This window comes from Paroedura picta, chromosome 6, assembly GCF_049243985.1.
Source record: "Paroedura picta isolate Pp20150507F chromosome 6, Ppicta_v3.0, whole genome shotgun sequence".
NCBI lineage: Eukaryota > Metazoa > Chordata > Lepidosauria > Squamata > Gekkonidae > Paroedura > Paroedura picta.
In genome coordinates this window covers 84,915,940-84,943,354 of record NC_135374.1, presented here as the reverse complement: position 1 = coordinate 84,943,354, position 27,415 = coordinate 84,915,940, and the positions used below count along the sequence as shown (strand labels likewise).

Below are 27,415 nucleotides of genomic sequence, written 5' to 3'. Positions count from 1 at the left end.
AGTTCAGAGGGCAATCAGCCAACCAGGCTGGACAGATGTATGCGTAAGAATTGCCAAGTGTTGGAATCAGTACTGGCCACCAAATTATTTTAGGCAAGTTAATTTGTTTGATGGAAGAAAATGTATTTTGCAAGCTTCTTTCTGGCTGCAAGCATTTCACATATCCATATTTAGTAGGAAGTGATTGCTATTCAGGGTCACTGCTAAACTTTCTGAAATGCTTGCCTAGGCACTTATACTCGCTATGTATTACTACATACAAATTATGATGGCAGCTACTGGCCTATAAACTTCCAAGGCAGGGAAAAAGTGAATCAAATGCAAACTGCCTGGGTCAAAATATCTTTTAGCAATTTATTGTCATCCCAAAGTGTTTAATCCAAATCAAGCCCAGTGCAGCAAGTAAGTAATGACAGGATTAATTTATCATTAGTGCTGGTGCTCCACCCTACAGTTGAAACTGGCTGCTTCCTGACTGAACTACAGAAATTTAAAAGTGAGTGTCAAGGAAAAGATTCCATCCAGCTGTAGATTGATGTTTCCATGGAAGAGAACTTTGGAGGTGAATGGCTTGGGAAAGTGTGCCAATAATTCTAGTAGGAGTCTTCTCTCTTTATTCCTTGGGCCTGTACAAAGGAAAAGGAATCAATATGCTTATGCATATATTTACTCAAAACATTTCTATCTCATTCTTGCAAGTGTTCAGAATGAACCCTAACCCTAACACAGAGGAAGAATACAATCAAGCTAGAAAAAGGCCAGTATATTACACTTCACCATTTCAAGCTTCCAAGGGCCTTGGGGAAAAGGTGAGACTTATATTTTGCTACCATGTGACCAGAGGCCTGGTTTGCATATATGGCAGGAGGAGGAGGCAAAATGGGCGTTACTACTTCACCCTAAAATAATAAATGGAGGAAAGGAAACTCAATCTGCGTGCCAGTTTGGTATAGTGGTTAGGAGTGTCGACTTCTAATCTGGCATGCCGGGTTCGATTCTGCACTCCTCCACATGCTGCCAGCTGGGTGACCTTGGGCTCGCCATGGCTCTGATAAAGCTGTTCTGACCGAGCAGTGATATCAGAGCTCTCTCTCACAGGGTGTCTGTTGTGGGGAGAGGAAAGGGAAGGCGGCTGTAAGCCGCTTTGAGACTCGGGGTAGAGAAAAGCGGCATATAAGAACCAACTCTTCTTCTTCTTTGGACACATGAAGGAGGCAGCAATGACATAAGTAGATAGGATAGTGAGGACAGTTCCTCCTTTTTCCTGTTAAAAGTCATTCCTTGTCTGTCTCCAGATTGTTACCTTTAGGGCAATTTCCTCCTTCATGGGCGTCCTTCACTCAGTCTCCTCTCTCTCTCTCAGCTAGCAAGGTAGTTAGGAACCTATCTCTGTCTCTCCTTGTGTGGCATAGCAATCCCAATTCCTCTCAAGGGTTACCACGAATAGTAATGGACTTATTCCGTCTTGTAGGCGTTGCTAATTGGGTCTCTCTGCCTACATAGCACTGATCAGCTTCAAAGTCAGATCTGGAAATGTAATTACCGTAGCTTCTCATGTGAACTTGTAGCCCACAGGATAAGGGAGGGAATCAAGAGTAGTAAGGAAACCTTCTAGAGCAGAGTTGGCCAAACTGTGGCCTCTGCATGATGCTGGCAGGGTCTCATGGGAATTATAGTACATGGACATCTGGGGAACCACATTTTGACTATCCCTGTTCTAGAGCAAGAATGTGTGCCCAACTGGGTGCCATCATCACCTGCTGCTGCTTGGCCAAAGCAATATAGAGCTAAGAAGCTGGAAAAAAAGAGGCTCCTTTGGTTTCTGATGCACTAAGGACTGGACTATGATATGTTCATATCATAATAGATAGCAGTATAGAGCAGGGGTAGTCAACCTGTGGTCCTCCAGATGTTCATGGACTACAATTCCCATGAGCCCCTGCCAGCAAATGCTGGCAGGGGCTCATGGGAATTGTGGTCCATGAACATCTGGAGGACCACAGGTTGACTACCCCTGGTATAGAGGATACTTGAGGTCTGTGCCACCTAACACAAGTCTTTGAAAAGTGTTAAGCTAACTTGCTTGTTCTTCTTGCTATGTGATTTTGAAGTGTTATGTTGCCTCTAGATTAAATATTTTGTTCTGAAAAATAGTAAATAAAACTTTATACCATTTTTAAAAAATGCACAGTATTTCAGCTTACTACATTCAGTTGTAGTAGCAGTTTAAAAATGATCCTGTTTATGGTGTAAAATTTGGAAGCACCGACTAGTGGCCTGAATATAGATTCTGATTAGGTAGCCATGTTGGTCTGAAGCAGCAGAACAAAGTTTGAGTCCAGTTGCACTTTTAAGACCAACAAAGTTTCATTCAAGGTATAAAAAGCTTTTGTGTGCAAGCACACTTCTTCAGATACAGCTCAAACTTTGGTTTGAATATGTGCAACTTAAATACCAGGAAAAGAATAAATGGCTGTCACTTCAGGAGGCATGTCTCATTGAGCTGAGTAGAACTTAATTACTCATGATAGGGAAGATACAGTCATTTGGAGAACACTTCATATGTTTGTGTATGGATCAGTTCACAATCTGGATCGGTTCCTACTTGTGTGTTTTTGCCTTCAAGCTGCTGCCAAACATTCCTAGCAGCAGCTTGAATGGCACGGAAACAAATGAGAGAAAGAACACCTACTCATGGGACTGATTCAAGTGGCCCCTCACAGTGCAGCTAATGATGAGCACTTTAGTCCTGTCATTGCAGATACATAAAAATTAATCCAGTGACTGCCTTTGAAATGTCATTTTATCCCATCATTAATTAGTTTAATTGAAGTTTAGCTGTTATTCCTGACTCCACATAATGCTAAGGGAGGAATGGGTGAACAGTCAAGGCTGCAGAAAGATTTTGCTCACCTGGGCTTGCCAGTCTTTGCTCATTGATAACTAGGGTTGCCAGTCTCCACGTCGAGGGCTGGACATCTTCTGCTATTAAAATGGATTGCCAGTTGACGGAAATCTGTATCCATGGAGAAAATGGCTGCTTAATGGCTTTGCACCCTTCTAAGGTCCCCCTTCCCTCAACCGTATTCGTCTTCGGCTCCACCCCTACAATCTCCAGGCATTTGCCCAGTCAGAGCCAGGGCCACTAATGGGATGGGGGGGGCAATATAGGGGGGCTCAAGTCAGCTGCTTTTCCACCTGCTCTGCCCCACCCTGCTCATACCTCAGAAAGGAGCTGCAATCTGGTGTTGCCTTTTGCCTCGGGAAAACCTGCTATTAAGTTTTCTACCTGCTCAGCCCCACCTCTTGGAGCTGCCTATAAAAAAGAAAGCTAGTACTATTTTGTTTGTTAATAATAGGCTATTTTATATTTTTATTATTATAGGATGTTTGACGTTTGTTAGCTGCCTTGGGTGTTCTTTGAATAGAAAGGTAGGATATAAAGATATAAACACCCCAGTACAATTTGTGAAAGGATCTAGATTAGACCTCTTCAAGGTCCAAATGCACCCACACCCACACCCTATGTCTATATCTTAAAGGTTCTGTTACCTGCAGTTAAGTATGTGATGCACTTCTTTAGCACTTCATCCCACTGGTTCTACTATGAGGTTAAGAAAGCACACCACAACATATTACCTCTAAATCAACAATAAATTCCAACTTAAAGGAGAAGTATGAATCTTAAAGCAAGCAAAAAAGGATAATAAAGCACTGTGAATAATAAAAGTGTGTTTGTTCATCTTGATTTTATTATTGGATTTCTATAGTGCCCAGTCCCATAAGAGCTCTCTCTTGTTAGATTACGATGATCTTAATATGGTCTGAGAAGCATAAGAACGCTCCCACCTCTCCACACACAAATACCCAGACTGGGGAGGTCTAATGGAGTATAATGCTACGGAGTCCACTTTCTCCAAGGGAAGTGATCCCTTTCATCTGGAGATCAATTGTGATGCTGGGAGATTTCCAGGCCCCACGTGGAGGTTGGCAACACAACACAATCTATATGGATTTCTTGATACCTCAGAAGGTGAGTAGACCTGTTTGTCCTGGTACAACAACATTTATGTCCAGCAGCACCTTAAAAGCCAACGAGTTCCTCCTAGACTAGGCCTGCCAACTCTGTTAGGAAATTCCTGGAGATTTGGGGATGAAGCTCAGGGTGGGGGTAGGAAAAGGAAGGACAAACAGAGGAATCGATCTGTGTCACCTGAAAAATAGTTGTAATACTGCAGGTTTTCCAGACCTAGAAATGCCACCAGATCAGTAGAGGGGTCAGAGGAAAATGGTAAGATCAGGATAAGTCCACTGTAGAATATAACATCAAATCCTAAATACCCGTGACCTCACTTTGATGTGCCTTCACTTATGGTTTAAAATAAAGACCGACAGAAATTATTTAGGATTTGATGCTTTACCATTTTCTTCTGAACTCTCCTGGAGTTTGCCAACTCTAATCTGGACTCACATATTTGGATGCTGTTCATGGATTTTTTTCTCCAGCTCTCTGCAGGAGATTCCCATGAAGTGAGATCCCTTTAGCTTATACACTAGTATATATGTACAACATATGAAGAAGGAGCAATACATCCTAAGCAAGAAAGCCTGAAAGTGAGGAAGACTCACTGAACTCGAGTGACTTACTCCAGAGTAAAACTGCGTGGGATTGGGCCACGTGAAAAAGGGCATTCCATGTTTGAGAATGTAATAAACGATTAATACATTTGCCCATAGTTTTTTTTAAGCTGCTGCTGCTGCTGCTGCTGCTGCTGCTGCTGCTGCTGCTGCTGCTGCCGCCGCATAGTAATTAATTTGCGAGAACATCCCAGGACGCCGTCTACCAGCAGAGCCCGGTCCCCCCCTTCTCGCCAACGCAAGTATCCTCTCTCTTCCCCCTGCGGCGCATCTTCGGTGTACCCCGCAGCAACGTCGTCCTCGGCCTGCATGGGCATGACGTCATGGTGCAATGCCATGACGTTATCGTGGCGCAGAGCCCCGCCTCCTTCCCTCGCGGGTGCGGCTGGCGCTCCTTAATGCGAAGTTTCTCGGGGCGGGCGGGGGCAACATGCGCCCGCCTGCCTCCCTCGTCCGTCCCCAGCGCGCCCGGCGGAGGGCATGAAGGCGGTCGAGCGGACTGCGGGCGTTCGGGGGCCAGAGGGCGCTGAGCTCTGGGCGGCAGCGGCGCGTGGGCGGAGCTTGCGCTTCAAGGCGGGTCCCGCACAGCCGCTGCCGGTTCCCGGCCGGCTTCTGGGAGGACGCGCGGCGGAGCGGTCGGCCGGTGCCTGTGCTGCCAGCGCCGCCCGGGCGAGGGCATGATGGTCGGTACCGCAGCGGGCGGAGACGGGGCAGCGCCGAGCCCGGGCCCGGCTGCGGTGTCGCTGGGCTTGAGCGTGGCGGTGGTCTCCAGCCTGGTGAACGGGTCCACGTTCGTGTTGCAGAAGAAAGGCATCGTGCGGGCGAGAGGACGAGGTACGGGGCTCGCACGGCCTGCGCGCGCTCCCGATCCCTTCCCGGGGCTTCTGCCTGCCTTGGCACACCGGGGTGGGTGGAGGGGTGACTTGCAGCAGGCGTTTCTGGTCGCATCCCAGCTGCGGCTAAACGCGCCCGCATCCATGCGACCGGCCCGAGTCAGATTCCCCCTCCCCACCCCGGGTGTGTGGGGTTGCTTTTTTTTGGGGGGGGGGATACAACCCCAACCCCAAAAACTACAGGTCACATCTGATCGCTGCACATTTCGATTTCTAGAACCCCGTGGTTATCTCTGGCTGCTGCCCATATAGGCAACTTCTCACATTTTTTGCTTTTCCCCTGATCCTCCTCTCGGGTTTAAACTCCCGCGATGTCAGGAGTTGCTGGGTGCCTGCATGCTGGGGGAGATAATTGTCCGGGGCTGCGATCCTGGTCTAGGGTTGACTTAGTAAGACAAAACGCTGGGGGAAAGCGCCACGCTCGCTCCATGGCCACGCCCCTCTCTGCCATGCCTCCCTTGCTGGAAGGGCGAGCTGGTGCAGAGGACCGATGCCAGGCAAGCTTCCTCCCAGGCAGGCTCACAGGCCATCCCCGTCTTCCTTTGTGCACGTGCTTGAGAAGGGACCCTTTTGGCTGGGACAGCAATTGCAAGGGACTTCAGCCCCATCTCTGGTCATTATCTCCCTCTCATACGCCCCCCCCCCCAGCCTTATTTTGATCTCTTGTGGCCCTCTTGCAGCTGACTCTTGAAAAAGGCAAACTTTCCAGAGAGCTCTTGCCTCCAGTGGCTATGATGGTATTTGTACGTTGTGCCGTGTGGATCAAAGCAAAATGAATTCAGTCTCCGGACACCTGCTTTATCCTCCGAATGTAATGCAGTCTCCCAGGGAAGTCATGGAGCATGCATTGCCCGCTGGAGCACATTGAGTTGCTCTCTGAAGGACAAATAATTGGAATCTGGCCAAGAAATGAAGAAGGTGTGATCCCAGGATACTGGAGCTTGTTATATTGTAAGGTTTCTTTTTGTGGTCAGATATAAAGAGCATTCAGTGTTAGATACTACAGAAGAGTGGTTTCTCTGATGAACTGCAAGGAATTTGAATGAGTTTAAGTGTAAAGAGTCCCCACAGGTTGATAAAGGTCAAGATGCATAAATCTGTTTCTGGAAGTTCCCTTAGTTTCAAAAGTGGATGCATGGTACTGCTGTGTTAAAATGCATATGCCCAACTCCTCTTTGGGGTGTACAAGATAAATGCAGAGTATTTTGAAGTCCAATTCCCCAAACAACTCAGGGCAGTAGATGTGATTTGCTCCTTCTCTTTCATGTTATCTTCTCAACAATCCTGCAAGGTAGGCTAAGCTACCAGAGGATGATAGGTCTAAGTTTTATAGCCAAGCAGGGCTGACCCTAAGGCCATCTGGCACCTTGACTAGATATATTGCGCAGATGAGTCTTCAGTACAGATGATCTCTGCAACTTGTCAGGATTGTAGAATCTCTGTCATAAATTAGCCTGAGTTCCTCCATGTCAGTTATATTGCTTGATTGGGCCTGGCGCCTGCTTGCCCTGGCCTTGTAGTTTGTAAGCTATAAAGTAGAGTAGTGATGTTATGTTAACCTTTATCTTGTTGTGGGCTCACAGGGTTGTTGTCACCTCTCTCAAGGCTGGGAGAATGGAATCCTGTTGTTTTAACACACATGTCTTTTCTCTCCTACCCCCCTCCTTGGGAACTGTCAAGTTTTGGGCGGGAGAAATGTATTGATAAGCTGGGGCAAATCTGGCCTCTGGTCAGATTTGACTTTCAGTCCAATGCGTATAGTGCTAATCAATAAAACTCTTTTCTTTTGAATAAGTTTTGTTGTGAGTTTCCTGTGCGTCTGACACAACTAGTGTATATTTATTTTTTGCAGCAAGTGTAGTCATGTTGTGGGTGACATGCAAGATCTCCATCTAAGCTTCTGAGTGGAGAGCCACTGCCAGTTGGAGTACTGATCTTGATGGTCCAATTGTAGGATTTAGTATAAAGCAACTTCATGTGTTTACACACTAGGGAATACTGATCTTGATTATGTACTCCAGAAAGCAACAGGAAATGGATTTTCTTTTAGCTGTGGAGATGAATAGATCTAATATTCTCAAATCATATACGCACAAATGTTTGCTAGTGAGAACATTAGCGATTGTTCCATTCCAGCAACTAGGCCTGGAAACCATAGTCTGCATACCATTTTGTCCTGCTGCAAAATCATTTTTAGTCCTCCTACCTAAACAAAACGTGGTAAAATAACAGAAAATGTCCTTGATACTTTGGTTGACTGTGGCTAATCAAAACTTACCATCTTTAAATAAAGCAGTAAGGGCACTGTGGGAGGAGTTAGGGCAGGCCCTGTCCGGGATAAAAACTCAGAGGGGCCAATCAGGAGCTGCGAAGCGGCTCCTGATTGGCCCCTCCAAGTGTCCATCCCGCCCCAAGCAGGCAATGGGGAGCCGCGCAAAGCGCGGCTCCCCATTGCCTGCTTCAGCCGAGCCGCGCAGACAGCCACGGGTGAGCGGTCGGGCGCGCAGCCTTCTCCCGGGCGGCGGAGCGGCCTCGCGGCGTCGTAGACGCCGTGAGGCCGCTCCGCCGCCCGGGAGAAGGCTTGGGAGAGCCTTGGGGGGCGGGTGGGCCTGGCCGCCTTCTCCCGGCCTGCAGAGCGGCCTTGTGGCATCGTAGACGCCGCAAGGCCGCTCCACCGCCCGGGAGAAGGCTTGGGAGAACCTCGGGGGCGGGTGGGCCTGGCCGCCTTCTCCCGGCCTGCGGAGCGGCCTTGTGGTGTCATAGACGCCACGAGGCTGCTCCGCCGCCCGGGAGAAGGCTTGGGAGAGCCTCGGGGGCGGGTGGGCCTGGCCGCCTTCTCCCGGCCTCTCCGCCGGCCGGGAGAAGGCTTGGGGGGAACGAAAAAGGCTCCCCAAGCCCCGGGGAAGGCGCTCTGCGGCTCACAGAGCCGCAGAGCGCCTTCCCCGGGGCCTGGGGAGCTTTTTTCCAAATCGGGGGGGGGAGGGAGAAAACAGCTCCCCAGGCCCCTAGCGGCCCGGCACACGCCGCCTCCGTAAATAAAATGGCCGCCAGCCAGAAGACGTCGCCAGGGAGCCCACCCGCTCAACAGTAAGCCACCTTTTATTCTGCCCCAGTCTGCTAGCGCCCATTGTATTTCGGATACAATGGGCTTTTTTACTAGTCACCCATAAGTCTGGTATTTTAGACAAACAACTGAAATACAGAAGAAAAATTGATGGTTACATGTGTTAACTCATCTCGACAGCTCCGTTCATTAACTTAGATAGTCATTAACATATGATGTCTGGTTTTAACACAACTTGGACATGATTCTATGTTCATATTGCTAAGCTTTCTTAACGTAGGCCAAAAGAAATCAAAAATATCCTCTCTGAGTCTTCATTGTAACTTCTAAAATGGTATGTTGTATGAAAGAAATTGTTCAAAAAGAATTCTGAAAGCAATAGTTTTTGGTTTCCCTTAGACTGGATTTTAGCGAGCCTCTTGTGGCGCAGAGTGGTAAGGCAGCTGTCTGAAAGCTTTGCCCATGAGGCTGGGAGTTCAATCCCAGCAGCCGGCTCAAGGTCGACTCAGCCTTCCATCCTCCCGAGGTCGGTAAAATGAGTACCCAGCTTGCTGGGGGGTAAACGGTAATGACTGGGGAAGGCACTGGCAAACCACCCCGTATTGAGTCTGCCATGAAAACGCTGGAGGGTGTCACCCCAAGGGTGAGACATGACTCGGTGCTTGCACAGGGGATACCTTTACCTTTACCTAGACTGGATTTCTGTAACTCACTGTATGCAGGCCTGCCTTTAGTTTTGACCTGGAAACTACAACTGGTCTAAAATGCAGCAGCCAGGGTCCTCACAGCAACACCATGGAGGGCCCACATTCGGCCCATTCTCCACCAACTACAATGGTTGCCAGTTGAATTCCAGATCAGGCTAAAGGTTCTGGTAATTACCTTCAAGGCCATACGCAGGGTCAGGGCCCAGTGTACCTGAGGGACCGCCTCCCTGCCTATGCCACCCACAAGAGCTCTACGCTCCGCCAACACCAACCAGCTAATGATCCCTGCCTGGCTTCAACCAGGGCCAGAGCCTTCTATGTCCTGGCCCCCACCAGGTGAAATGAGCTAGAGGAGATCGGGGCCCTGACGGAGCTAAAACTGTTCTGCAGGGCCTGCAAAAGGGAGCTCTTCTACCAGGCATTTGGTTGAGACTAGGCATAACCAACAGCATCTGCAGGGCCCCTTCTCCCTCCCTCCCAGAAATCTATCAATGCATTCTGCTCCTGGACCTGATTGTACTGTTATACTGTTTGTATGTTGTACTGTTAGCACTGTTATAATTATCAGTTAGTAACATTAATCTGCAGGGCCCCTGCCCCTCCCCTCCCCCAGAAACCCACTAAGACTCCTAGACCTGTTCAAGTTACCACTGTTTATGTTATAATGTTATACTGTTATGTTATACTGTTACCCAGTTATACCAGTTAATAATATGAATGTTATTATATGTATGGTTTCATGTATAGTTTCAGTTCTGAGCCTTCGGGGAGGGCGGTATAAAAATATGAATAAATAAATAAAAGAATAAATGTTATAGTTATTTATATGTATGGATTGTTTCTTATATAGTTTCTAAGTTGTATGTAAACTCCCATGAGCCTTTGGGGAGGATGGTTATATAAACATAATAAATAAACAAACAAACAAACAAATAAAACATTTTAAAGCTACAAAAATTATATCAGCTTTAAATTGGAGATTGGATTGGGCAATTATGTTATCAAATGTTTGTCCTGGTATCCAGGCAGTAAGATCAGTATTATGGAATCCTAAATCTGAAAATATACCAGCATGACAGACAGCAATTTGAAAGTCAATAAGGTCCAAGTGCTGAAGTAATAAATGAAGGGTCAAAAATCTTCACTAGGCAGAGAGCCAGAGCAAAAGGCAGCTATTGAGCACTCCAATTAACCAGCAACAGCTGAGAAGTTGATATACAAACTATGTGCTAGAGAGAGTTTGATTCGGAGTCTGATTTGAGGGTAATTCTGATTGGATGCTGGTTCAGAGACCAGTCTGACAGATCCTTAGCTGACCACCTGCTCTGAAAAGAAAATTTGGTCAGAGAACTGAGTTTTTACTAACAGCTAATCCACACAGTATCTGGATGACTGGGGCAGATGTTTGGTAGTGAGAATCTGGGCAATACGATTCAGGCTAAATTGGAAGGAGAATTCTTCTAAGGAGAGAAGGAGGATCCCAGCCAAGTTGAATGGAGGAAATTAGGTAAAAGAATTTCCTCAGACTCATGTGTGTGAGAAAGTGCTTCAGATTCCTCAGTGGGATACTGGTACTTCTGAGAAGGGTGGCAGCTTTTAGAAGCTGGGAGAGTTCAGTGGAACTGAATAGATTGAAAGATTGAAGAAAAACTGATGTGTTCTTGGACAAACACAGTAGTGGAATGTCTCAGTTTAAAAGAAAACTTAAGTCTGAAAGAAAAGCCTATGAATTATTTTAAAGCCTGTAACTCATAACTTCTGAATACGTCTAATGTATACAAGCTTAATTCCTCCTTCCAACTACTCTTTTCCTCATTGTAAAATAAAATCTTCCATTTCTTTGGTGGTAACAATGTCTCAGTGCTATTATGACAAAGGTTAAAGAAAAGAGAGCTCTACACCTTCCTTCTAAGTCTCGAGGCTGTTAAAGCCAAAAGACCTGTCAATGACAGGGTAGGACAGTGAACTTCATTTTTAATAACAAAGAAAACATGTCAAAAGGGCAGATCAGTGTGTATGGGAACAACATTTACTTTGGAGGGGGGGAAACTTCAGATTGGGGAAGTGTGTAGGGGTCAATCATATTTGATAACAGCGTTGTGATAAAAAGTAAAGCCCACAACTAGGCAAGTACAATTCAGTTCATTATTGAGTCAGATACTTTTTGGACTTATCGGGTCCAAATTCACCTACCCCTGTAGTTAAACTGCCCAAATCAGCCTTGGACAGATAACCAAACTACAATTCAGGTGCAATTCAGCCCTGTGGAGACTGGACAGTTTAAATTTGAAAGAGTCCACAATTTTCCTCTTCTGTCTATTCCATGACCTGAAGATGGGTTGAGCTAGAGGCACCAAATTTGCAGTGTAGCTGTGGGAGACTCTCTGCAAAAGAACCCCTAAGTTTCAAAAAAGGCTGGACTAGGGGATCAAATTCTACTGGTACCCAAAGAGGATACCCCCATCCAATCTCTATTTTTTCCAATAATGAGGAAAAAAAGAATCTCTGTTCTTGTCTTGCCCATGGAATCAATGGAGGTTGGGTGCGGGCAACCTTTCTGGAGACCCATAGAATTAAACCCCCTGGTCCATTTTTTTAAAACTTGGATGTTCTTTTGAGGAGAGGCTCCTACAGCTAAATTGCAAATTTGATGCCTCCACTTCAAACCCCTGCCCTCCCCCATGGAAGGGGAAATTTCCCATTGATTTTAATGGTGCCATTGACTTTAATGGTGCCAGATCACTTTAGATTCAGCTAAATCGATTCAGTGAATCTGAGCCATGGAAGGGTGCTTCAGGTGCTTTGGATTTCACACAAATCAATTCAGACCAAATCTGAAATGGTCCAGGGTTTTTTGTGTGTGTGTGTGTGTTTTGGTTTGTTTGTTTGGTGTTTTTTTTTTTTTTGCACATGCTTACCCACAACTAGTTTTTCCCTCTATAGGAAGAAACTTAAGTAAGAAGAATTTATTAAATTTTGTGAGAAATTACCAAAAAAAAAAAAAGAATTCCTGTCAGAAATGGCACCACCTCATAGACCTAGATAAGGACACGGAAGTGAGAGGAATCGAGTTGAAGAGAATTTGAATTTGCTGAAGAGAGTCCAATCTAATGTCTTTGTAGTAGTTTCAGAGACAGCTAGAGCAAATTTCCTCCCTAGACCAGGAAACATCCTGTTCATTACAAATTCTTCTCCATTGAGAAGAGTGTGGGCTGAAAATTGGTCAGGAATCAAATGAATAAAAGAGCACGGAGATAAAGTGCATAAGAAAAGATGACCTGATTTTAACCACTAAACCTAAAGTCTCTCCCAAGGGAACCTTAGGTTATATAAGAAGAAGGGTTGATTTTTAAATGCCACTTTTCTCTACCAGGAGTCTCAAACTTGCTTACAATCACCTTCCCTCACAACACCCTGTAAGGTAGGTGAGGCTGAGGGAGCCCTGATATTACTGCTTAGTGAAAAATGCAACCTTCCATGTTCCTAGTGGCCTGGGGAACACTAGTAAAAGCTGCATGTACAATGAGAATGGGCAGTTCCCCAATTACTTCAGTCTTTCTCCTGTGCTTGCATGTCTAAGCATGAGCAAGTGATTATGACATGCAAGGATGACTTTGAATCACAGTCTACTCTCAAACAAGAAAACTTAATATCTACAGATTAAGGTAGTGCACTAGTTAGAGAAAACAGCTATCAAGACTACTGGGCTGCAGGCTGAGGGAAGAGAATAGTAAAAACATAACACCAAGTTAAATTTAATATCACTAAAGGTTTACCTCTGACCCCCCCACCCCCCACTGCCCATGGAATCAATACATATCCTGACTCACCAGCTCCATGCAAATATGATTTTCAGCATTTGAACAAAGACCTGGGGGGAAAGTAATTTTTGTGCAGACTGAGCACAGTCCTTGCATCTCAGCTATGGATGCCAGCCTCCAGGTGGGACATGGAAATCCCCTGGAATTACAGCTCATCTCCAGACTACTGGTTGGTGCTATAGAAATCAGTTGCCCTGGAGAAAATGAGTGCTTTGGAGAGTAGACTCTGTGGAACTTGCAACAATCTTCCACCATCCGTTTTCTGTTGGCGGGACTCTAAAAAGAAATTCGGAGGGGGGGGGGAGTGGAAGGAGCCAATGTGGCGAGTACAGCAGATTCAGCTATTTTATCTCATTCCTTTTCCATTGTGTGTGAATTTAACAAGGCCACTGCCGACCAAACAGATAAACAGAAAGCCACTCTGTTCTTCTGACTCCTCCTCAAGTTAGTTAAAAAAATAAAATATAAATATTTTAAAATTACAGTATTTGCTGGCGTATAAGACTACTCCCCCCCCCCTGAAAAACATGCCTCCAAGTGGGGGGGGGTCGTCCTATACGCCGGGTGCACTTCAGTTGGGATAGACATAGCTGCCAATAGTGGCCCATAGTACTGTAATGTAATATAACAAACTCTATATTTTGAGTGGAAATGTTGGGGGGTCGTCTTATACACCCAGTCATCTTATTCGCCGGCAAATACGGTAAATGCCCTTCCAGCAGAAGTAGCCCTTCCAGAGCTCAGGAGTAATCTTGTGGTTACAAGGAACCCAGGTTGAGAATCACTGGAGTAGACCTTGATACTGATGGTGACCAATTTGGAGAAAGTTAGACTATTGGATACTTACTGTGACTGGTCCTTCTCCTCTGAGGAAAAGATGGAAGATTCCCACCATCCAATCAGGCAGGCAGAAACAATTTAAAAAAATGATTTCCTCTCTTTTGCCAGTGAGAGTTGTCCTCTTCAGTTTTGGTAACTCCAGTTAGATTATGATGTCAACTCTAGGCAACAAAACACACAAGTACAGAGCAACAAGTACAGAGCAATAATATAAATAAGAAAAAACAGGCAAATATATGATTGAGACAAGAAGTGTACTTGCTGACTAGTTTGACGATAACTTTGGGAGGGACAAGATGTCCTCTCATAGGATAAGGACCCTTCCTGGTAAGTATCCAACAGTCTGTTCTCCTGAGGCGGAAGACATCTTGAAGGGAAATTTAAAGCCAATTTAAATAATTCTGGCTAAGGAATGCACAGGCACTTCAGAATGAGATTCCATGGACTTTTATATGCATATACTTTACAGTTACAGCCAGTGAACTGACACCAGTAACATGCTGTTTATTACCCCCAGATACAGCCAATTATAGCATTTGTACAGTTCAAAGAGATCATAGATAGTGCTGGCTGAACCAGAACTAGACCTGTCACAGCACAGTTGTATATATCTTCTGGTGGTTTTGATATGCTATTTCCTCATTTTTCTAGGAACTTCATATTTAACTGACATAGTATGGTGGTCAGGCACTATTGCAAGTAAGTATCTTCTATCTTTAAGTGATTTACACAGTGAAGTAGCTTCTTTGTATCTGATTTTCAAATAAGGGATGGTATTTGTGCCAGATGCCAAGCTATGCAGCTAGATTGGTATTATTTTTCATGTTTTGTTACCGATTTTACTAATTTGTTCCTTGTTTGAAGATTTTGGATAACACATCTTCTAAATGGTCTTTTTGATTAAGCTATGATGCATTTTGTTTTTTTTAGGTATTACAAATTGTGGTTCTTTAAAAAAGAAAAGGCTTTTTATTCTTCACCTCTTTTGGTATTTCCTGTATAACTGTAAACATGATGCATCTTGTGGAATTTATGACAATACTCACATTTTAAACCAAAGAGCTTCCCAGGAAAAAAATGGTCCTAACACACCCCAGATTGGAGATCAGGAGGTACAACTGTTTCAAGAATCATTGGCAGATATTCTGTGGAAAAGGGCACAACTTCATTTCCTAAGCCTCGAATTGAGACCTCCTTAAGAAGACTGGAAGGAGGCAAGGGGGGTTGGCTGACATTTTTTCTATATTCTGTTTCTGTATGGATGGCATTAATACTTACAGTAACTGTAGATTTTAAAACAATTTGAATTGAAGAATTTAAGAGCTGCAAATGTTATGATAAAGTGGGCTTCTCTCTTTTTTCCCCCCTTTAAAAAAAAATATTCGGCTAAAGTAGCTGTAAATGTCATGATAAAGGTTTTTTTTCCTTTTTTATTTTCTTTTTATAAATACTAGATTAAAGTTCATATTGTTTTATAAGAAATGTTTAATGTTAAGGACTTAAAATATGTTGTTGTAAACAAGTGCAGGAACCAGCTGATTTTCTAGCTTAAGGATATGCCTTGGTTCAAGTCTAAGGGTAATTTTTATAACAATGACTGTAAGTGCTGGAAATGTTATGTTAAAGTGGGATTTTTTTGTTGTGGCTTTGTTTTTATATTTACAGGCAACAGACATCTACAGTATTCAGCAATGCAAAACTTCAAGCAAATGGGGACTTTGGGGAGTAGAGGGAGGGATGATACTGTAATATTGGTGGTGGTGTTTTTTTAAACAAAGTTGTGCTCACCTGGAAATTTCTGGTAACACTGAAATGCTTTCAAAATGCCCAGCAATACAATGATAACATTATTTTCCTTAGTATTTGGGGATAAACATTGGAAGCTATGTTTTGCTCTTTCTAAAAATATCTTTGTGGTTCCTTTCACAGTGGCTCTGGGTCAGATTGGGAATTTCTTAGCCTACACTGCAGTTCCTACCGTTTTAGTGACTCCCCTTGGGGCTCTTGGAGTTCCATTTGGGTAAGGATTTTATTTAACTGTATTTGATATCCTTCATAATAAAAGCATGAACATGGAAACTGACAAGGTGATAGACCACTCATTGGCCCTTGGGCCACTCAGAGTAGCAGGTGTACTGTCAGGAAACATCGAGGGGGGGGGCTATGATTGGCCCTCACTAAGAGGGGGCCCTCCCCCACTGAGGTCCAATCAGAGGCTTTTCCCACCAAAGGGGGCCACAAATCTTAGTGGCCTCTGCCATAGGTGCCTGCCCTTCTGGCTGGCCTCCCTGCCACTGTGTGGGGCCAGGAGCGCTGCTGGACTCTGCTGTGGCTGCTGGCCCTTCTGACTGGGCTCCTCATCTTCACACAGGGTGAGGAGTGCTGCAAGCCTCCACAGTAAATGGTCAGCCTTCTGCACAGCCTCCCTGCCTCCGCAGAGAGCAAGGAGTGCTGTGGGCTTCTGCAGCGATTGCCCACCACCAGAGCTACTGGCTCTGGCCTCCTCATGGTGAGAGCTGGCAGAATGGGGGATGCTGCCACCAGCTCCCAGGCTCCTGGAGCAAGAGTTGACAGGGTGAGGGGAGCCTCCCTCCGGCTCCCGGCCTGCTTTTAAAGTGGGTGTAGCCCCTAGTATATAAATAAAATTCTTCATGTATGGAATAATTGTTAAAAACACACAAGAAATTTAAAACCTTGATAATCAAAGTTGATGATAGGTGTGTTCTTAACTACTGTTAATAAAGGGTATGAGACCTTACACAACTAGCCCTTTTGTGCATACTTGCATTCTATATATTTGTTTTTTGCCCAGGTGAGAATTGTTCCTGTTTGCTCAACTTTGTTGTGATCTTTTTTTTTTTTTGTGTCCACTTGAAGTTTTGTTCCTCTGTTTTGCACTAGTTACTAGCCCCACCATGTTTTGCTTTTCCTTATTCCAGGCACCGGATTTGGAAATAAAAATATTTGTTAGTGGAATTTTATATAGCGAGTTGGGACAAATAATAAAAATACTAAAATGCAACCTCAAAACACCAAACAGAAACCTTGTTCATTTACATATTCCAGAATGACTATTAAATAGATGGCATTTTGGTCTGATCTAGCCAACCTGTCTTTAAAAAATTAACAACCTCCACATGACCTTATATGTAGGCAAGAGGTACAAATCTATATTTACCTCCAACTCCATATCATGAACCTTTTAAAAAGCCTTACAAATATCTTTAGAATTATTTAAGGCATGAGCTTTCATGTACCTGAACACTTCCTCAGACAATGGAACAGGGATCATCAGAGTACAGCTATAAGAAGAAAGTAAATTAGTAGCAAATTACTAAACAGCGTCACAACATCCTAAATATGCAGTATGATAAGCCCTTGCTAGAAAAGCAGATCAGTCCTTTGGGTTTAATTGTAATTCACAAAAGAATTGGGGGAATAAAACTATCCTGGATAAGGGATCTCAAAGTAGCTGTTTTAATGCAAAAAAACTTCATGAACAGATTAGATGGGAGATTGCAGAAATGCAAGTTATTACAACACTCAAAACTGTGGAATCCCCAGGACTCAACAAGCATATCCGTTTCTTATCTCACCACATATGCTAACCTCATTCAACTTTTATATCCACATTCCTTACAATCCTCTCTTTTTCATTTTATTTGGGACAATGAGACTATAATGTGATGTAAGTATGTAATGTAATTTAGACTCTAACTCCCTTGTCTCAGGACAGTTTAACAAACTCAGCAGGGCTTGTCACTTGTGAGGTTGCCTCCATGTTTGGATGGAGATTGATGGGACCAGCAACAAGTCTCTTACTTCTTTGCACAACTGGGAAGGTATCTGCCATTTATCACTAATGTTAACAGTTTTATTCCCCCAATGTTTTTATGAACAACAACTGAACCCAAAGGACTGATCTGCTTTTCTAGCAAGGGATTATTATACTGCATATTTAGGATGTTGTGATGCTGTTTACTAATTTGCTACTAATTTACTTTCTCCTTATATCTGTACTCTTATGATCCCTGTTCCATTGTCTGAGAAAGTGTGCATACACATGAAAGCTCATGCCCTGAATAAATCTTTGTTGGTCTTACAGGTGTCATTGGACTCAAATTTTGTTGTGCTACTTCAGACCAACATGGCTATCCACTTGAATCTATCTAAATATCTTTAGAGACTGAGTATTTTGTACTATATCACTTAAAGTTAAGTTAATCCTTTAAGAGACGTTCTCTCTCACCATAGCATTTTAAAGGTGGTATATCTTTTCCTTGACGGGGTAACATCTTCCCACTAGATGTCAAACTGACATTTGGTTGATCTGACAAAGTTCCACAACAAGACATATTTCTACTATAGAGACAAGTAAACAAACTTAAAAAATTACTTTCTGATAAAGAAGAAAAAAGGTGGTAACAACATCTTAGGGAGAGTTCCAATAAACAGCATTGAAAGTTTAATTAAAAAGTTTTCTTCTCTCCTTTTTTGTATGTGAAAGATCTATTTTAGCTTCCTATTTACTGAAAGAAAAACTCAACATTCTTGGCAAGTTGGGCTGTCTGCTGAGCTGTGCCGGTTCTGTTGTTCTCATCATCCATTCTCCGAAATCTGAAAGTGTCACTACTCAGGCAGAGCTTGAAGAGAAGCTCACAAACCCAGGTACTTCATTATTTGGGTGGGACAGTAATATTAGCAAGTAAATCTTATCTCAAGAGCTCATTGATTGAAGAAAACAAATCAACAAAACCCAGAGCAAATTGGTCCTATATGAGGAGTCATCTCACTGTCTTAGTGTTAACGGCTATAATTTTATATTGTGAAAGAGGACAGGTTAATACTTCTTGATGCTGCATCTCTAATTGTGATTTCTTTGATCCAGAGTCATGAATGTCTTCATTCAGAAGCATTGCCTACTGCATTCAATTAGACTTTCCCAAGAAGTCTATGGCAAAAGTTAAAGAGCTGTACATATTGAACACATCAAAGAGAGTTTAAGTTTTCTGTTCTGATTGTCATGTTTTGCGTTAATCTTCTGTAAACAACAAGGTTGTCACAGAGTTTATTTATGCCAATAGTTATACCTTCCCTTTCCCCTTGGCTTACGTGGAGCTATACAATGCTTTTATTCTTTGTTTTTCAGTGTTCGTGGGTTACCTCTGCGTTGTCCTCCTCATGCTGCTTCTGCTTATATTTTGGATTGCACCAGCACACGGACCCACTAATATTATGGTTTACATCAGTATTTGCTCACTGTTAGGAAGTTTCACAGTGCCTAGCACAAAAGGCATAGGACTGGCGGCTCAAGATATCTTTCACAATAATCCATCAAGTCAAAGAGCACTGTATCTCTGTTTGGTTCTGTTGGCAGTATTAGGATGTAGCATCATCATTCAGTTCAGGTACATTAACAAGGCTCTGGAATGTTTTGACTCTTCAGTGTTTGGTGCCATCTACTATGTGGTATTTACCACTCTGGTCTTGCTAGCTTCGGCCATCCTTTTCAGAGAATGGAGCAATGTGGGAGTGGTTGATTTCTTAGGGATGGCTTGTGGATTCACTACTGTATCTATTGGAATAGTTCTTATACAAGTTTTCAAAGAGTTCAGTTTCAGTATTGGGGATTTGAATAAGCCTAATATGAAGACTGATTAAGATCCAAATAGCTGATTAATTGGATGGCCAGAATGATGAGCCTTTCATTTCTTGGCCAAAGGAATGACAGAATCTTTAATTTCTAAGACAAGAGGAAACCAGAGTCTTTCATTTCTGGATGGAATATATGAAATTATTAGTTTTCCTAAGAATACTGATGCCACACTTCAACCATCAAACTGGTTTAAGTGGAATAATCTTAAAATTCTCAATGCACATGAGTAAGAATTATATCAGTATAGAGACTGATATATTTCTTCACTCTAACTGGTGATTTGGGTTGAGAACAGTTGAAGCATTCGGCATATCAGAACCATTAAAATGGAGGAACCATTCAAAATGGCTACTTTCCATGATCCTGCTCTGGGAATTAAAGTAACTTGGTTTCTTCTGTGCTCAATTTGGCAGATGATATAACTCATAAATGGTCCTTTTGGAAAATAGATACATCTCAAAACTGAAATTGAATTTTTCTCCCGTATTTTATTGGTATGTAGCAGTTTTTATTGTTTTCACAGCTTTATTGGGGGATTCTGAGAACACTGTTTCAGTATCTGTATATATTTCCTTTACTAACTATCTGCATTTTAGACTGATCATAGGAAGTTTAGAATTGACCGAAGAATAGAGCAGTGCATATACTACTTAAAACATGCCTCTCTTACCAGCTAAAAGTTGCCCCCCCAACTTCAGTAAACACTTTGCAAGTATGCCTTTTGTTGACAATAATTGTTTGAAGTGCATTAATATATGTCATTCTTTTACAAGCTTTTAATGAACAACAGAAAACATTGTGAGGGGGCTATGGCAGATTGTAACCATTCTTCTACCTTTTTTTGGTAGATAATTTGTAAACACTTGGAAACTACTTCAGTGCCTTTTGTATTCCTAAAATATCACATCATTTGAATGCATTTGTCTGTTGTCTCTTAACACTTGGCTGTCCTCATGCTTATAAGCAAGAAAAACAGCCAGAAGGGGCAGTATATTTACAGAGAGACTTTCACACCTGAATTTTTAATTGAGGTGATTGCAATAACTTTTCTTGCACCTCCATTATGTATTGTTCGGAGAAGTGTTTATTCCCAGTGTTCCAGTTTCATGTAGCAAACTCCTTCATAGCACATTTTGAAGTCAGGTTTTGAACTGGCACTTTTCAGTGGGAAGAAGCTTGTGGTGCAATGAACCTCTACAGGACACTGTTAATTCTAGACAGAGAGGTTAGACAAGCTAAGTGACCTTGTGTCTTCAGCCATCTCCAAAGGAATAGGACACAGCCTGGCAGCTATTCAATGCAATTAACTAAGTTGGGAGAGCTCAGAGAAGTGCAGCTGGACGTATCGAGTTCTCACTTGCAGAACTAAAACTAAGTTGGGATACAGGTGTCAGGCATGAAGGATTGTTTTTTCCATCATGAAGCTTCAGATTTTGTTTTAACAGCTTGACAGTGTTTGTAGGCCCATCATCAGTATTTGATTAATTTAAAGGCTGTCATGGAGAGTTATTTTTGTATCTGTTCCAAAGAACAAAGTACAGGAATATTTTTTTCGCAGACCTATCTGTGTTCTTTAATATTTGCATCATCCCCCACCCCCCTTTGAAAGTCTCCAGTGCTATGAAACTGATGAGCCCAGTTATGCTCTAGCTTCAAGGTGATTGAAAGATAACTCCTGTCATATTTGTTTGTGCCATGCTGTGAGAGCTAACCAAATGCAACATGAGAATGATCAGTTTTCTATATAAGTGAAGTTGGAGTTCTGCGATTCCTTTTTTAAAATGGCATATGCCAAGTTTCTAATTTTCATAAAATAAGGGCTGCTTCAAATGTTAGTTTAAGAATGTACAATGTGTACTCTTTAAGCATACACTGTCATGTCGAAAACTAATGGTGGTCTGCATAAGTTATAACATGTGAAGTAGCTATTAATCAATTAATTTAGTTGAAAATTAATTACATGGGTAAAACACAAATGTTAGTCATTTGTATTTTGCCAAGTTCCTGGAAAAGGTATTCTGAAATGTTACATTTTAAAGCAAGGCATGCTTGCAGATTCATAATTCTAGAACAAATTTTATCATGTGTCCGTACTACTTTTGGGATATAAAAACAGAAACTTGATTAAATATTGATTTTTAGTCTTTCATACCTTCAGTTAACATAGTGTTCTTTGAAGTAAAGTTACACTGGATTAATTCTAGGCTTTGGTTGAGACTAACTTCAGTCCATTTTTTCTATGACGCACAATTGGATTTCATTCTAGAAAATGGCAAATGCTTCTTGTTCACATTATAGTTTTTAATTAAAAAGTGCCTGTTTCCAGCATAGTACTTTATGAACATTCAATATTTGTATACACAGCTATTCTTTACTGGAGACTTTTTCAGATGGATGGATGGCCAGATCTTGGGGAACGTTCAGTTCTCCAGCCGTTAGTCAGTAGCACAAGTATGTTTTGCCACCCAAACTCATCCATTCAAGAGATTAGTTTCCACAATAACTGGCGCCTTCTGGAAGTAAGCACTATGCAGAGAACCACTCAGACACAACATCACATGCAAATATATAGAATTATGAATTACATGCTCTAAAGATGTAACAGGAAAATATAAATATCTATTTCTTAACACTAGAAATCTTTTTTCCTAAAATGTGAAATCATGGGCAAATTTTTAAGGTGCCAGGGATCAAATAAAATCTTGGGAGGTACAGTCATTTCAGACACATTTACTTTCATCTTTGACATGAGGCCTGCACCTCATGGAGGTTCGCAGCTTCTGGTGGCTGCTGTTTTGAAATGGGAATTGCCTGCCAACCAAAAGCCCCACTGGACAAGGACCTTACCCACTTTCTTATAAAATGAGGCTAGTGCCACATTGAAGAATGATGATCCAAAGAAGCACAGTTGGTGCTTAAGTATCACTGTTTTTGAGCTATCTGTTTTGTTTGTACATCCTACTTAGGGCACAAGTATATTATGAGATTTCTCCTTTTGGCTGACAATTTTTGTGTGTGTACATTCATGTGGAACCACTTGCAGCTCAAGCACCTATATCCAGTGTATCAACTTCTGCAGCACTTCTTTATCGGGATTGCATAAGTGATTCAATGATTTGTGGCCCTATATTTGAATATGTTGCCTAAAGGGATTGGGTGATTTTATGGCCAAAAGCCAAAATTTTGAAATATTTTAGTGGCCTTGCATATTATTTATATCTGCAGCATTATGAACTATTAATTGATGATAGAGATATATTATTTTTGCTACTCCATTCAACAAATAATAGTATTCTGTTTTTCTGTAGATTGCATGTAATTCTAGTTTTACATGTAACTCTGTAGATTCATTAATAGTAATAATACTGGTAAAGCAGGGATTTTTCCCAGTCACTGCTTTCCTACTATTTCTGGATGTTTTGTGTTACTAATTTGGTGAAAGTTTTCATTTTCAGCCTCTTCTCGTAGCATACTACACTGGATAATAAATATTTGCAATTAATCTCCTGAGTTTTAGTCTTCCTCAAACCTGGATTTGTTCTTTCCAGGTAATTTCATACTTAAGATACACATTGATGATCACACAGTCATTACAGTGTGTTGTTTTCAAAACATTTTAAGTGAGTTGCATATGTAGACTGTATTATACTACATTTAAGCCTACCCTGAAGGAATTTCATAGTGTCTCTCTGGTGTGTTACCTTTTATGAACTATACAGATATCAACAGAATTCACAATCTTGTGTATAAATAATTTGATGGATTTATATGTGCAACTACTGTATGTTTAATTAAGCATTTGTTTCAGAAAAGCAGTGCATGTGCAAACCTCAAGCTGTTTACACTGGAAAAATCTTTGGGTACAATCCACTAGGAAATCTCTTGGATAAATAAACCTATAACCCGGTTGAATTAATGGGAGTTGTACTAAATGTCTTGCATGACCTCCATTAATTTCAATGGGACATGTTCTGGAGATATTCTCAATGAAAATGTGTTGTAGAACTGCTCTGTTTGCATGTCTACATAAAATGTCTGCTTTAATAACTATTCCATTTGTTTATCTGTATGAGATAATTATTTCTATTTGTTAACAAATATGAATAAGCTAATTTCATACACTTGTTTCTTAGTAAGTATCTTGGCTTAAGTTGAATGTAATTATATGAAAGTAACCACCTTCAGAATTAAAAATACTGGAAGTTTACAAAGAATATTAACTTATATTTTAGTTTCAGATTAAAGTTTTTTTTTAACTTTTGGGGGCCTAAATAAATTGCACTGAAAGGCAGACTTTACTCACATGTTGGGACACACTTACTCTGTGATCAGGGGATTTCAAAGACTTTAGAATTTTCTCACTGAGAATATAATTTTTTTTACTTTTATATTTACATGCTTATTTATTTATTCAATTTGTATACCACTGTTCCCAGCAAGCTGGCTTGTGGCAGTTAACAATAAAACATCATACAGTTTAAAATACCCTATAAAACAATCAACGAAAATTGCATTTATCATTAAGATGACGATAATAAGATATAAAACCCATACCTGCGGTCTCTGATATGGTTAGCAATGTTCTGGATGAAGGTTGGGTCTGGTCTAGCACCAAGCCCAGGAAGCCAGGGAGAAGGAAGACTCGAATACCCTGGGGCTTCAACCCAGCCTCAACCAAATGCCTGGTGGAAGAGCTCTGTTTTGCAGGCCCTGCAGAACCTTGAAAGCTCTGTCAGGGCCCGCTGCTCTTCTGGGAGCTCATTCCACCAAGTAGGGCCAGGTTGAGGCCAGGTGCGCTTCCCGGGGCCTTGGGACCATCAGCAGATTTGTACCCACAGAGCAGAGGGCTCTGTGGAGGGAATAAGGAGGTAAGCAGTCCCATAAGTAAGTAGGGCCTAATCCGTGTAGAGCCTTATAAGTCAAGACTTGAACTTGATCAGGTAGCAGACTGGTAACCAATGTAGCTGGATGTCCAGCAAAGTCTGGACATGAGCCCTCCATGATGACTTAGTGAGGACTCGTGCAGCCACATTCTGTACCAGCTGTAGTTTCCGGGTCAGGGACAAGGGTAGGCCCACATAGAGCGAGTTGCAGAAGCCTAATCTGGAAGTGACCATTGCATGGATCACAGTAGCCAGGTGTTCAGAAGACAGGTAGGGTGCTAGTAGCCAAGCTTGGCGCAGATGAAAAAACACTGTCTGGGCTACCTTAGCGATCTGAGCCTCCATGGACAGTGAGGCATCAAAGAGCACTCCCAAATTTCCTGGCTAGAAGCACAGATGTTAGTTGCACCCTATCCAGGCAGGGAGGGCATGCTTCCCTTTGACCCAGCCACAGGACCTCCATTTTGGAGGGGTTGAGTTTCAGGCGACTCTTCCTCTTCCAGCCACTGCTTCCAAACACCTGGCAAATGACTCTGGGGGGACATCCGGCCAGCTGTCCATCAGGAGATAGAGCTGGGTGTCATCTGCATATTGATGACAACCCAGCCCATTACTCCAGACCAACTGGGCAAGAGGGCACATGTAGATGTTAAAATTGTAGGAGAGTACTGTTCCCTGTGGCACTCAAGGAAGTGAAAAGGAGACAGGAAACTCTCCCTCACTGCAATCCTTTGCGACCTGTTCTCAAGAAAGGAGGTCAGCCACTTAAGGGCTGTTCTTCCTATCCCTGTGTCAGTAAGGCGGTGGGCCAAAATCTCGTGATCGACCACATCAAATGCAGCTGATAGATCTAATAATATGAGAACGGCCGATCCTCCTCGATCCAGTTGGTGCCGGAGATCATCCATTAAAGCAACCAGCACAGTCTCCACCCCATGATCAGGACGGAAGCCAGACTGGTATGGATCCAGGGCCAGAGCTTCCTCCCAAAATGCCAGGAGCTGGTCCATAGCAGCCCTTTCAACTACCTTACCCAGAAACGCAAGATGCGATACCGGGCGGTAGCTGGCTGGGTTCTGTGGATCCAGTGATGGTTATAGTAAGGTATGCCTTTAACCCTGCCTTCATAGATATTTTAATTCCTCGGAGTCAAAATTAATGCATCAATAAAAGAACAACAAAATTAGTTTGATGAATATCAAAGTATTTCTTTATAGTAGTTTTCAACTTGAAAATATTCCAGCATTAATTACAGAACTGAAAATTACATGTTGTGCTGGAACCCCGGATCTATGCATCTTTTAAAAAGTAAAATTGTCCTATTAATTTCAGTAACATCTACTTAAAGTAAGTCCAAGGATTTTGCAGCAGCAAACAAAAAGAATTCTACCATGTATTCTTGTGCCAGGAATCCACAGCCAACCCTTGCTGGCTGGTGCTTGGACCTCTAAAGTATGTGAATTTGCAACAGATATTTGTCACACATTTATATATAGAAATAAATTATATGCACATGTTAAAAGTGTAACATATTGTGGACCTAGGAGTGCTAGCAAATGTTAAACTTAATTGTTTTTTTGTTCTGAAGCAGATCAGTTTGCACTTTGGAAGGAGAAATTCTTATGTAGAGTCAATACAGCTGAGATAAAAGAAATTTTCACCATTTTATATGAGGCAGAAGAGATTGTGGTAGTGAATGTTAAATTAAAATGTGACCACAAACCAAGTAAAATATGAATGGGAGCAAAACTCAAATAATGTGGGCTTGATTGCTTAAATGTTATGTTGCATATAGTTAAAGAGAAATAAATTTTATTTTATTAGTTTCCAAAACAATGTACATAAAGATGGGATATACATGCAGTAATTTTAACTTTGCTTTAAAACAATAGCTCTAGGCATGTAGGAACTGCCTCATGTAAATTTGCAAAAGCTATTTATTACGGTCTCTGGCAACCTATTTATCAATATGTAATGTTTTAAAATAAAGACATTTCTAGCTCAATGTTTGTATCAAATGTGTTCTACTTCATTATAACTATAATCATTCTTTCTCTTAATTCTTTCAGCAAAATGGTTTCCTTTCTGAATCAATAAAATTCAAGAAGTAATTTTACAAGAACCCAGTTACCACAGACATTGGATTAAAATTGGACCATTGGATTAAAATTGAATAAAGATTGTGTAATTTTGGCTGTCACCTGTGAATTGCAAACCCGGAAGTCTCTATTTGTAACTTGGGGATCTACCACTTAAAATTCCCGTGATTCCTAATACATTCTAGTAGTTGGTTGGGCATCTGCTTGTATAACACTTGTTTCCTCTAGTAGTGGCTTGGACCAAAAACAAAACATCAGTTTATCACCTTACTAAAGGACCAAATTACTAATTTGATCAGAGCAATAGTGCTGCAAGTGTAGATATTTAATAATCCCTGTGTCTATCTACTGATTAGCCCTGCAAGGGAAAATGCTAGAAACATTGGCTGATGATCTATATCAGGGGTAGTTAAACTGCGGCCCTCCAGATGTCCATGAACTACAATTCCCATGAGCCCCCTGCCAGCATTCGCTGGCAGGGGGCTCCTGGGAATTGTAGTCCATGGACATCTGGAGGGCCGCAGTTTGACTACCCCTGATCTATATCGTATTGAAAAGACTCTGCTCTACTAGATGTTTAACATGACACATGCACCTAACACTTTGTAGATCTTATCACTCAGCAGGACTTAGCCCCAAACCTCTTTCTACTGCTTAGGCTCAACGTGGAAAAGACAATCCGTTAAATGCTTTGAGGTATGACTTTCTAAATCCAGGAAGTTTTATACGAGTCTCCATAGAATTAAACACTATCTTAACAGTGCAATCCTGTGTAGTTACTCTCCTATGGAACTACTGGAATCAACTGACTTAG

At 42.2% G+C, this 27,415-nt stretch overlaps 1 protein-coding gene and 1 long non-coding RNA gene across 5 annotated transcripts; one reads left to right on the top strand and one right to left on the bottom strand.

The window, feature by feature from the left end:
* Positions 1-346: 346 nt before the first annotated feature.
* LOC143840200 (uncharacterized) lies at positions 347-14,192 on the bottom strand. 2 transcript variants are annotated; one of them, XR_013232062.1, is made up of 3 exons: positions 13,971-14,192; positions 2,914-3,016; positions 347-626 (listed from the first exon to the last, which is right to left on the bottom strand). It is a non-coding gene; the product is annotated as an uncharacterized LOC143840200 (long non-coding RNA). The 2 variants fall into 2 exon arrangements; XR_013232063.1 differs by lacking the exon at positions 13,971-14,192 and adding an exon at positions 4,648-4,745.
* NIPA1 (NIPA magnesium transporter 1) lies at positions 5,033-26,679 on the top strand. Of its 3 annotated transcripts, XM_077343411.1 has the most exons (6): positions 5,035-5,472; positions 14,615-14,662; positions 15,893-15,983; positions 18,471-18,631; positions 19,113-19,371; positions 26,572-26,679. In XM_077343411.1, the coding sequence occupies exons 1-6, from the start codon at positions 5,316-5,318 to the stop codon at positions 26,597-26,599; spliced, it is 744 nt and encodes a 247-aa protein (XP_077199526.1). In that variant the 5' UTR covers positions 5,035-5,315; the 3' UTR covers positions 26,600-26,679. The 3 variants fall into 3 exon arrangements, with proteins under 3 accessions (XP_077199524.1, XP_077199526.1, XP_077199525.1); XM_077343409.1 differs by lacking the exon at positions 26,572-26,679 and having other exon boundaries at positions 5,033-5,472; positions 19,113-26,507; XM_077343410.1 differs by lacking the exons at positions 5,035-5,472; positions 26,572-26,679 and adding an exon at positions 14,206-14,290 and having other exon boundaries at positions 19,113-26,507.
* Positions 26,680-27,415: the final 736 nt, after the last annotated feature.